The 11,932-nt window shown below is 37.6% G+C and overlaps 1 protein-coding gene across 1 annotated transcript; it reads right to left on the reverse strand.

The window, feature by feature from the left end:
* Window positions 1-1,623: 1,623 nt before the first annotated feature.
* On the reverse strand, window positions 1,624-2,511 carry LOC116753665 (developmental pluripotency-associated protein 4-like). The gene has a single exon (XM_032631667.1). It carries the CDS (start codon window positions 2,509-2,511, stop codon window positions 1,624-1,626), a length of 888 nt encoding a protein of 295 aa, XP_032487558.1.
* Between the last annotated feature and the right edge of the window lie 9,421 nt (window positions 2,512-11,932).

Here is an 11,932-nt window from a genome sequence, read left to right on the forward strand (position 1 = left end):
ACACACCGCAACGAAGAGTAGCCCCTGCTCGCCGCAACTAGAGAAAACCCGCGTGCAGCAACGAAGACCCAACGCAGCCAAAAATAAATAAATAAATAAATTTATTTATTTTTAAAAAAGAAGAAATGATCTATATCTCTTTTCTTTGAAGTGTAGTTGATTTACAATGTTGTATTCATTTCTGCTGTACAGCAAAGTGATTGTTATGCATATATATACATTCTTTTCTATATTCTTTTCCGTTATGATTTATCATAGGATATTGACTATAGTTCTCTGTGCTATACAGTAGGACCTTGTTTATAGAATGGTCTACATTGTTATCTGCAAAATATATTCCATAAAAAAAGCAAACAGCATCAAACGCTACTATAGTAGACTCTATTATAGACATCAAACGCTGCATCTACATCTACTATAGACATCAAACACTGTCTATAGTAGACTCTCATTTATCTAATATTTTATGAATATGCTTGCATGAAATAGATACAGTTGTGTGGTAGACATGACTAGTATTCACTTATATCCAGTTCTCTTTTCCTTCTTGGACATATGGAAGATTATACTTTCCAAACTTCTTGCATTTACCTAGAGCCACGAAACTAGTTCTGGCAAATAAAATGTGACTGGGAGTGACTTTTGAGCTGACAAAAATGAAAAGCCCTCTTAACACTCACCAGTCTCTCCCTCTGTGTTCAAGCAAGGGTCTTGTGTTGAAAACGTGAGCCACAAGATAAAAACAGTTTGGGTGGCTGGCACATATAAAATATCTGCCTGAGGGTAACCAGGACTGGCAAGAAGTTTGTAGGAACAAAAAATAAGTGCTTACTGTGTTAAACTATTATGGATTTTGGGTTTTCTTTTTTTTTCTTTAATTTTAAAATAAAAGCTTTAATTTCAAAATTTTCTAGTTGCCTTTTTACTAGAGGCACTGTAATTCATCATTCAATGTAGGACACTTAAAAAAATTATATGTAATTTACATATAAGTAAAATACAGACATCTTAAGTGCATAGCTCTGTGAATATTTACATGTGGGTGCATCTATGTAACTGCCATCCAAAACAAGGTAAGCTCACTTAATTATGCTGAGACAAGAGGCATAATCAGGACTGATCGCCTCCTTGTGAAAAGATTATTTGGGGTAAGAATATTATCAGTGATATATTGTATGACATCAGGAAACCCATTGCTGCTCTTACCATTCCTGGTGATAAGTTTGAATGCTTGGTTAAGGGGTACATAACCAAATTTGAACTTTTGCCTGTAAGCCCCATCTTGCCCAATGTAGAAATTTACTTCAGGCACTTTCAAGTACATTAATTCCATTCAGCGAATTGGCATTTAAAAAACGTCCTCATCTCCTTTCTCTTCTGCTCCCTTAGGGCTGGGAATCTTTGGAGAGATAGCCACTTCCACTTTTGTCAGTTCACAGGCTTTTTTCATGCAACCCCGTAAGCAGGCTGTGCACCCTGTAAGCGGGAATCGTGGAGAGTGCGGAGCGGAGTTCGGCTGTCAAATGGCGCCGTGGAGTTGATTTGTAGTCACTTCTCTATCGTTAATTATAATCATAGCTGTACCCTTTTTACTGGTATTGTGATCTCACGGCAGGTTTCTCGTTAATACTTTATTCCTGTGTACACCCTCAGGGCACAGCATATTGTCCTCCAGGTGTGGAGGTGTGGAAAATTGCTGGCAGGTAACAAGAAGGGTGCAGACACCCTGCTTCGTTTATCAGGCACCCAAGCCTGTCCAGTATGAAGTTGTAAATGGACCCAGCCCTCTGTGTTAGCAGGGAGAACTCTCCTCTGAACCACGCACCACCAGACCCCACAGGTCTCTTGTGATTGCTCCAACTCCATCTTCACGGCCCTGGCTGTAATTCTGCTCCAAGAGGCAAACACAGCTTCCAGGTCAGGGGCAGACGTTGATACAACTCCCTGAAGAGCGGGAGCTCCTTCAAGGGCAGGTGCTCCCTCCTCAGGAGGAACAGCCCCTTCAAAAGACATCTGTTTATCAGAACATTCCAGAGGTAGTTCCCCCTTGTGCAACTTTGATTTTCTTCTCGATGGAGATAGGATCCTGGCCTCCTCGGCTGTGGCAGGAATGTTTTCTTGATGAGGGTAGGCATGTTCACAGAGTCCTTTAGATCCGTCTAGTTTCAGGCCTTTGGTGCTTAGTTTTAACTGCTGGCACCAAGCGCACACAACGTCCCTGTGAATCAGATTGACAGGTGGCAGTATAGAAGGTAAAGGAAGAATCGGCATTGTCTTCTGAGGTTTCACACTGTCACAACATTGTGACATTTTTCGTGGACAGCAATTACTGTTATCTTTTATAGATCTTTTTCTTTTGGTCCCCTTCGCTGAGTTTTCTAGTATATCTGGTTTACTAGAAGCCCCCTGTCCCTCTTCGGCATCTACTGATGTAAGTTGGAATTTGCAACTCATATATTCTTCCTCTGCCTTCTTTGTGGAGTTGTACTCCTGGTTGTCTGCACTCTCCATGCTCAGAAATTTCAAGGTTGATAAAACGGAGACTCTCCTTACTTCTTCATTTCGTGTTCTCTTTATCACAGAAAAAAACGTAGTCTATTCTAATTACCATAAGCAGTTCATTCGGGAAGCCAAATGTATTTAAAAGTGGCTTTACTGTTGTAACATATAGACTGCAGATTGTATAATGACTCATGCAACAGAAGTGAATTTTTTTTTCACTTATCAATTCATGGAGGTTCTGCACTAACTGTAATGATGGAGGTCGCCATCTCTTACTTCATCTAGTCATTCAGGAACTCAAGGTGATCATGTTTGTAGTCTCTTTTCCCTGTGGCTTCCAAAGTTTTCTTGGATATTAAAATTCAGCTGAAAGAAGGGCAAAGATCACAGAGAATGGCATGTGGGAGGTTTTTATGGGAAGGCCTGGAGGTGACACAATACACTTTTACTTATTGGCTAGGAACTTATCACAAGGCCATACCTTGTGTATGCCAGTGTAGTGATTTGGCTGTGTGCCCAGGAAAAGAGGAAATTAATTTTGTTGAACACAATTTTTCTGCCAGGGATGGAGGGACTTACTTTTTATTATATATTCGGTGATTACGCTTTGAACTTAAAACAGTGGGCATATTTTACTTTTGGGTCAAAATAATCACAAAATGACATAAAAAAATGCTCTTGATATATTTTTTGCTTTAATTTTGTGAGGTTTTTTTTTTTTTGCTATTTTTAAAGTTAAATGCGTGCCCTTTATAGAAAATGTAGAAAGTAAGATAAAAATAACTAAGCAGAAGAAGTTATCCAGTAACCACCATGATCCCACCATAACGATCTTATGAGGGTAAATGAAATTATAATCCCTATTTTATAATTGAAGATGGTAACCCCCAGGGACTGTAATAAACTTGTCATATTTAGGAAGTGGCAGAGCTTAGAGGAAAGAAGAGCCAGGGAAGCTTTCACAGAGGAGGATATAAGGAATTTTCCATTTCTAATTACACTGGGAGAAGGAATAAAACTAGAGAAACATGTAAGGCAAGGGAAATAATGCAATCAGTTTTACATATTTTATGTTTGAAGTACAAATTAAATATCTACGTGTAGCTGTCCAATAGGCGGTATGAACCCGGGTACTAGAAAGAAGACTGGTCGGGATATTGAGATTTATGTGTCACAATGACAGAGGTTCAAGGCGCTAGTATTAAAGGTCATAGATAGAGTTAAGAAGAGGCAGAATCCTGAGCTACAACACAATTTACAAGTTAGATGTTTTTTGTGATTGTCGAAGGCTAGAATTGGTTTTTATTTCTTTTCTTGATGCTTTGGTCTGTTTCCCTGAAGAGCTCCCATTGGAACAGTTAGAGTTGGATGCAGCATGAGACGCTGGCCAAGATTCTAAGTGGTGAAGGTGGCCTGATATTAAAAACATCCAGGTGTTCAGCCCTACTAGCCCCAAGGTTGTTATTCTTAACTATTGTGAACATCTGTTCCTATAAGTATCAAAAGACAGAGAACTTGGAGAACTTATTTTCCTTCTGGCTCTGTTACTAATTAGCTGTATGAGTTAGGAGAAATTACTTTTCCACCCAGGGTTCTGATTTCCTCATATCAAAAATGAGGAGACTAGGCTAAATAATCTTTAATTACCTTCCAGCTCTACAACCCCAAATCTATGATGAGTCATAATTATTCTAAACTTCCTAAACTTTATACTCCCTTCTGCTTTTATAGAAATTATTACTTTTCATTCTAGATATGTAAATGCAACCTTATGTAGATAAGGTTATCTACATCAATGTCTCATCACTCCTATTAGACCATAACCACCATAGGTTAGAAAAGCAACAATTATCTCTGTGTCTTCCTTGGTATCTAGTACAGAATCTTGCACAATATAAATTCAAACAAGGAACAAAGACACATTTTTAAACTGAAAACTTGGTGTGGTGTGCAGACTTTTCTGATGATAACGTGCTAAAGTTTGAATCCATGATCCTGAAAAGCATATTCTAGAATCATTGGACTTAAAGCATAATGCTTCCTGGACAATTGTAGAATAAGGTTTGAATAGCCCCACAGTATTTCTCATGCCTACGATACTAATGTATAAAAAATTCTCTGAAAGATATACCTCAGGTAACTTGGAGAATTTTCCCGATTACATATTGCGCTTAGGGTGGCAATGTTCACTTATATTCACTCCTTGGAACCTTGGCCGTACACTGCTTTGACAGCTTGTCAGCAGTAAATCTAGTCAAGGAGGGTTTTCCCTTTGGAAAACGTCACACAGCTTGTGTCGCTTGTGAGGAAGAAAGGAAAATATAGCAAACTTACTTCATCCAATTAACAAAGACGTGTAGGTTGTCTTGTGCAACTGGGCAAGTGACAATGGAGGAAGTTAATTTTATGGTCTGTGAAAGCCTCTCATTTGTGGTGACAAACTCAGGAACTCCAAAGAATAAACTCTCTTCAAACCATTTCCAATTTCTTTGCTTTGATAATTGTGGCAATGAAAAAAAAATCTCTTTCCTTGTGTAAGTAGGAATGGTTCAGTATTTGTATCAACACATTAGACATTACTCAATAATTCATAATTTGTCAGCATGGATCTTAATAGAATATTTAGGTTTATATCTTCCTCTTTGGCATTTAGACCTGTTGTATGGTGTTACACAAAAGGTATTAAACCTTTAGTTGTAAAAATGTGGGAATAAGTATAAAATCTAATACTTCTAGGGTGTGAATGCAAGTTAGTTCACTGTATAGTGGCTCAGTTTTCTCATACATAAATGATTTTAATAGTCTAATATTTTTATTGTCATAAGATCATTTTGAGGATCTCTGTATAACCATTTGTGAAGTTGTAAAATTCAAAGTGTCATATCAATATAGATGTATATACGGTTTTGCCACATTACTATTGTCAGTGAAATATTGCTCCCAATTAGTTGCAATCACTTATGAAATAGAATCTTACATCTTTACTGTGGTTAATGAGCCATTTTCACGCAGATGTGTACTAAGAATTTTGCCATACTTTATGATCAGGCATTATTCTTACCCATTTTACTGATAAGAAAAGTGAGATGCAAAAGTCTTCAGAGACTTTTCTCAATAATACTAATCAAGTCTCAAAATTCTGTGGTACTTTAATCCAAATCTACTATTTTCTGCTTCTACCATGCTATTTTAAATAGGGTCATTGAGGGACACCATCGGTTCAGATGATATTTGGGCAAATCCCTGAATGAAGGGAGGCAGTAAGCCATACTGAGGTGTGGGCAAAGGGCACTCCAGGGTGAAGAAACAGCAAATGGAAAGTTCCTGAGTCAGGGAAGAATTGTTGTCTTCAAGGAATACCAATAAGTCTAGTCTAGCGTTACTGAAGTCAAATGAATGAAAAAGTAGAAAGAGAGAAAGTCAAAGAAGTTGTCTGTGAAATCCACAGACCAAGTAAGTGTTTGAATTATATTCTAAGAGTGGTGAAATGCCATTGATGTCTAAATAGGGAAGCAACATGATCTATCTTATATTTGAAGTAGATCATTCTAGCTGTTGTGTGGAACATGCGGCCTAAAAGTGAAAGCAGGAACAATACTTGCAGGATAAGGGTAGACTAGAGCTTGGACTAGGATGACAGAAGTTGGGATAATAAAGAATAATCAGATTTGGATGATATTTTTGAGTAATACCAACAATTATATTTATTTGTTGAAAGTAAGGATTGAGAGAAAGTGTAATAAAAAATGTCTCAGGTTTTTGGCCTGAGCAACAGTGCTAATGGTGGGGGAGACTTAGGAAGAAGTGAGTTTGGAGGTAGAAAATCTTTGGGCTTTCATATATTAAGTTTGAAGTGCTTAGACAGCCAAGTGAGGAGGTTGAATAGTCATACAGATGTAACTGTTCTGAGCTCAGATAATAAAAACAACAACAAAGAAAAACTCATAACCTTTGCTACATGCCATTAGCTCATGTAATGGTTGATATTGTTTTGTGTAAGAGGTCTGGCTTCAGGGTGTCAGAATACCTGAGAAATCATAGCTTAAGCAAAGAAGCTATCTAATAACCCCATATAACAATATATTTTCAAGGACTTGGTTCCAAGTTGGATTGTTTTTGATGACACTGAGTATCTAGACTTCTACTAATTTCTGTTCTGCCATGCTGAACATGTTGATTTTTTTCTTTAAGCTTATTGTCTGATGGCCACATCAGCTTCAAGAAGTAAGCTTTCACATTTGCATTCAAGGCAGGATGAATGGGCCAAGCCAAGCAAGCAGGGGCTTTTCTTTATCAGAGAGGAAATTCATCCCTAAGGGGGCTCTGATCAGACTGATGTATCCTTATTTTTTATTGGACTAATTTTTTATTTTTCCAAAGAATTAATGGAAGAAATTACCTCTTTTCACTTTCCTTTCACTGCTTTTAATCAGGGATTTACAGTTGATATCTTATGGGAGGCAACTAAGAGGGAAATTATGTATTGGGTTAAAACATAGAGTTGAAAACACTAAATCAAAAATGACAGTCACAATCTCTTACCATACCCTACGGAGTGTATTTGTGGTTAGTGGATACATGTGTATGGATATGTGACTACATGTGTTTGTGAGTATCACTTAGAAATTACTTTTAATGAAATGCCTCAAAACTCTGGAAACAAAATTAGAGTAAACCGTACCTTTATCTCAAGATTCATATCACACAACTGATCTTTGCCAACTTCCCTGTTACAGGAGAATATTAGCAGCAGAAAAATCTATAGATAACAATTAAATATGAAGGTACCTGCAGTTTGTTTTGTAAGAGATGTAAGACACTGGAGATACCAAGATAATTTTTTTCCTCGATATAATCACTATTAGTTGTAATTTGTTTTAACTGCATACTTCTCTTGCTTTCCAAATTAGGCATTTTAAAATTAAAAATTGATTCTGTAAAACTCATCACCATACGGTAAATGTGGCTCTTTTGCCTCAGCTGCTTTTATAACCAGGGAAGCAAATAGCTAAGTTAATAAGGAAGCTTAAGGAGGAGGGAAATTTTCAAAGAAAAGTAATTAGAAGCAGTTCCCTTTGGACGTGTTCCTAATATTTAATACAGGAGACCTTCAGTGATGTTTTAAGGTTCACAGAAATTATCATGATATAGGGAAGCTCGATATCAGACTTAGCATAGAACTTTTCACATAGTAGACAGAATGTATGTTACTGATTTTTTATTACAGTCAGCATGATATATAGCAAATGGGTTGATTGGCGTTTTAATATTTCTTCTGCTGTTTTTGGCATGCTACTCATGGCATGATATTCTTGTCTGATGGCCTTGTCACATTCTGAAGTTCAGAGAGGTGAATTAATTGGTTAAGGTCACTCATTAGCAGAACGAGAAAAAAACTTCATTCTCTGACCCTGAGGTCAGCATTGAGGTTGGTAAAAGCCAGCTAATGACGTTTTTCCTGCTCAAGATTTACCTGAATATTAGGTCATTTTGAAGAATGATTTTGAGGATAAAGAGGCTCCAAAAGAGGGTTGCCCATTCTCTTAGCTTGGCATCTTTTTTGAAAATCAACACAGCTGCATGTTTGGGTCTATTTCTGGATACTCTAATTTGTCCCATTGATCCATATATCTGTCCGTAGGCTAATACTCCATTGTTTTGATTATTATAGTATTATTGTAAGTTTCAAAGTCTGGTAGTGTAGGTCATACAAGTTTGCTTTACTTTCACATTGCTTTCACTATTCTAGGTCATTTGCATTTCTGTTTTTAAAATCAACTTTTCAATTTCTATAAACAAGTTTTCTAGACTTTATATTGAGATTTCATTGACTTTATAGATCACTTTGAAGAGATTTTACATTTTATTAATATTGATGCTTCCAATCCATGAATGTGTAATATTTCTCTATTTATTTAGGTTTTTGTTGATTTCTCTAATTCTCTGTAGCTGAAGAACACTGTCTACCAAAAAAAAAAAAAAAATCAGGCACTCTAACCTATAGATTAAGACACTAACTTCTGCTTAAAAATTCTGTGGTAACTCTCACTCTTTTTCTCTGCTATAAGCAGGGGTATATTGCAACTATTTGTGATGTGAAACAATCACTGGTTTTCAAGATATCTACACACATAAAGTAGGCTGAGAAAACTGCTCAAATCTCAGGAAGGTGATGTTCTTCTAGACAAAGGCTGCTCCCACAGCCTGTTTCCTGGAATGAAAACTCATATGGAGCAGAGACAAAAAAAAGCCACAGCAGCCAGAGTCTGTGAATAAGAAAGTTTATTATTGTAAATCACTGAAGTTTTGGTGCTGTTTGTTACATAGCAAAGCTGACTGTTATACAAAAAGTGGTACCCGAAATAAATGCTGCCCTAACAAAATACCACAAACTATATCATTAGAAATGTGTAGCAGGTCAGTGATGGAAAGTTTTTGGAGTGTGGAAAAAATGTCAATAAATATCAGTGGAGGTAAAGATTTGGTACACTTAAGGTATAGAGAACTTAGGCAAACAATGTACTGAATAAATTTGTGGATTTAGGGGAATGGGTTTTGTGATACATAATTTTACTATGGGTTTTGTTTACTAGCTGTGTTAGGCAAGTACTACAAGACAAGAACTACTACATGTGCTTAGAAAAGAATTGGTCCATTTGTAGGCAGGGATGTAAGGGAAAAAAGAACCCAGAAATTCTCAATCTTGCAAAGCTAAGATTTGCAACTCCTACTCATGTCCAGTAGGTTAAAGAACAAACAGAGAAATTATTCAAAGAATCAGACTCAGTCTCAAGGCATAAACCAAATCGATGTTATAGCCACGATTCCCTTTGTTAAGATAACTCTATAGTTTAATATGGACCTTAATACATCTTTTTAGCTGGACATTATGGCTCCAGAAGAAGGGATTAAAAGTGTTCTTACAAAGAAGTTTTTGGTATAGAGAGATACAGTATACGAAAAGTACTGTAGATGTGGATAATAGTGCAAGCAATTGACTGAAATCAAACCTGAATTAAGAGAGATTGTGACTTTCTGATGTGAAACAACATTGGTTTTCAAAATATCTGCAGGAATAAAGTAGGCTGAAAAACTGCTCGATTTCCAAGGAGGTCATGTTTTTCATTGCATTCTTTAGATTTGGACAAGGAGGAAACTGAAAAAGAAAGGAAACTTCTGAGGGAGACTAAAGAATCATGGAGAATAATAAGCTGTGAAGTCAGTTATAGGAAGCATGACCGGGCCCAATCAAGGGCACATTACCAAGCTTCAAGGTGAGAAGTTTAATGATATTTGCCCAGTGACCTCTAAGCAGTTTTCTTTCTTCCCTGTTTTAGCATGAGGTATGCATTAGTGTGTGTGGGGGAGGGGAAAACTTATCTTTTTAGTTACAGGTCTCTGGACCAAAATGAGCCATATGTGAATCTGATGTAAAAGTTATTATGAGTCCTAGATTTCAAAGCTGAGCACATGATGGTATGAAATTTTAGGGTATCTTTCTTGGGAAAATAAATAGAATATTTTGCATGCAGAAATGAGAGAAGTAAATATCTGTGATCAAGACAGAAGTCTTTGATAGATAACATTTTTCATAATCCTTAACTTCTTTCTGTAAGAAGATTATACTTGCTCACCAATTGTTCATTGCCAGTGCCTCCTACGGGAGGAGTTTACATCAACAATGTGCTGACTTGGAGTTTAGCTTGCTTTGGCCAATAGATTATGAGCAAACATGATGCAACTACAGATAATCAAAAGCTCTTAGAGACATAATAAGTTCTTGCCTTCCCTTTTGCTCTTTGGTCTGTTGACCTAAAACAAATAAACTGCCGGTTATTTCTTCAGCAAAAATGGGTTTATTCCAGATCAACACATAATTACAATCCAGAGTCTGCAAACATGGTGAACCACATGCAAGTCCCCCACAAAAATAAATGGAGAATCTTTTAAAGAGGGGAAAAGGAAGTTGGGAGGGCTATAGTAAAGAAAGAGTTCACGGCTTTTCATTGCCTGAGTTGCGATCGTCTCTTATTGGCTGGGCTGTTGCCAGGCGAGAAGAGGAAGTCTTTTTTCTTTCTACTGGGCTCTACTATTGTAGGACATGAGAGCTCCCCATTCTGGTCTCCTGACTCTATCTACTTGAGGTTTCTGTTCATTAATTTTTTACATTTCCCCATTTTAATCAAGATTTTTTTCTGATAGCATTGCTGATCAAGAGTTAGGGTTTCTGGTTTCAGGGGCTTTTTGTCCCTCAATGTCAGAAATAGCCTTTCCTAGATATAGTGTCACATTGGAGGGAAAGTGCGCAGATTTGAAACCTATTGTGGTCACATTTGAGTAAAATGGAGGAGTAGAGGAGTAGAACTCGCAGGCACCTTTTCTCTAAAGTCCATAATTTATCAAGATCATAGTCACTGGAAATCATCTGAAGCATTATGTCACCGTCAAAGGCAGACAAACTCCAACAGGCCTGGTCCAGATATCTTGGGAAAGCTGTCTTATCAGGTATCACCTGCTTCGATTCTGAGAAATCTTTACTTTCAGATCACCAGATGATGTGCAGGTCCAATCGGGGTTTAGTGTGTTCTTAGGTGTGTCACCTAAGAGCCTAAGAGTAGACACTTGAATCCAAGAGTCTATTCCTTGAATTTGGTGGCACAAGGGTTGGTTAGCAGTGCCTGATGGGGGCATTTTTAGCCAGGTTGAAGATAGTACTTGTTGAGGTGTCTTTTCTAATAGGCAGAATCTCGAGGTTGCAAGGTATGATACTTAAGGTATGCATCTCCTGAGAGTGTACTGTGAAAAGATTGCTCTTGCAAAACATGGTTATTTTTTAAATAGAAGCAATTAGGCCCTCGCAAGATTGAAATATCTCTCCTTTTGTCAGGGGTGCATCAAAAGAGGCAGGAGCCAAGTGCATTGGGTGTCCTGTGACCATCTCAAAGGGTAAGAGTTTATGACTTCCAAAAGGGGTGGATCTAAGATTTAGAGGAACCAACAGCAAAGCCTTTAGCTAAGTGTATGGAGTGCCTCTACAAATTTGGCCAGTAGAGTCTTATTAATGTCATTTGTGCATTCAAGTAAACCAGAGAATTGAGGGTGGTTACCGCACACAAACAGTGAAAGTGTTGTAAAACCGGACAAACAACACAGACTTGTTGAAGCACCTGACAGTAAAATGGGTTCCATGGTCACGGTGAAGTTCAAGAGGAGTTCCCCAGGTAGGGATAATCTTTTCCAAAAGGACTTTAGCCACAGAGGACACAGTAACCTGTCTGCAAGGGAAGGCTTCAGTCCAGTGTGAAAACATGCAGATCATGGCTAAAACATATTTATATCTGTGAGATGGAGGAAGTTGCATGAACTCCATTTGCTGGACCTCAGATGGTCCGTTAGGCAGTTCAAAATGTCCAAGAGCAGCGTGAGCTGG

The sequence above is a fragment of the Phocoena sinus genome, chromosome 4, assembly GCF_008692025.1.
Source record: "Phocoena sinus isolate mPhoSin1 chromosome 4, mPhoSin1.pri, whole genome shotgun sequence".
NCBI classification, from domain to species: domain Eukaryota; kingdom Metazoa; phylum Chordata; class Mammalia; order Artiodactyla; family Phocoenidae; genus Phocoena; species Phocoena sinus.

Excerpts from the sequence above, each read along its gene's own strand:
- LOC116753665 (XM_032631667.1), bottom strand. The coding sequence starts at position 2,511 with ATGGAGAGTGCAGACAACCAGGAGTACAACTCCACAAAGAAGGCAGAG.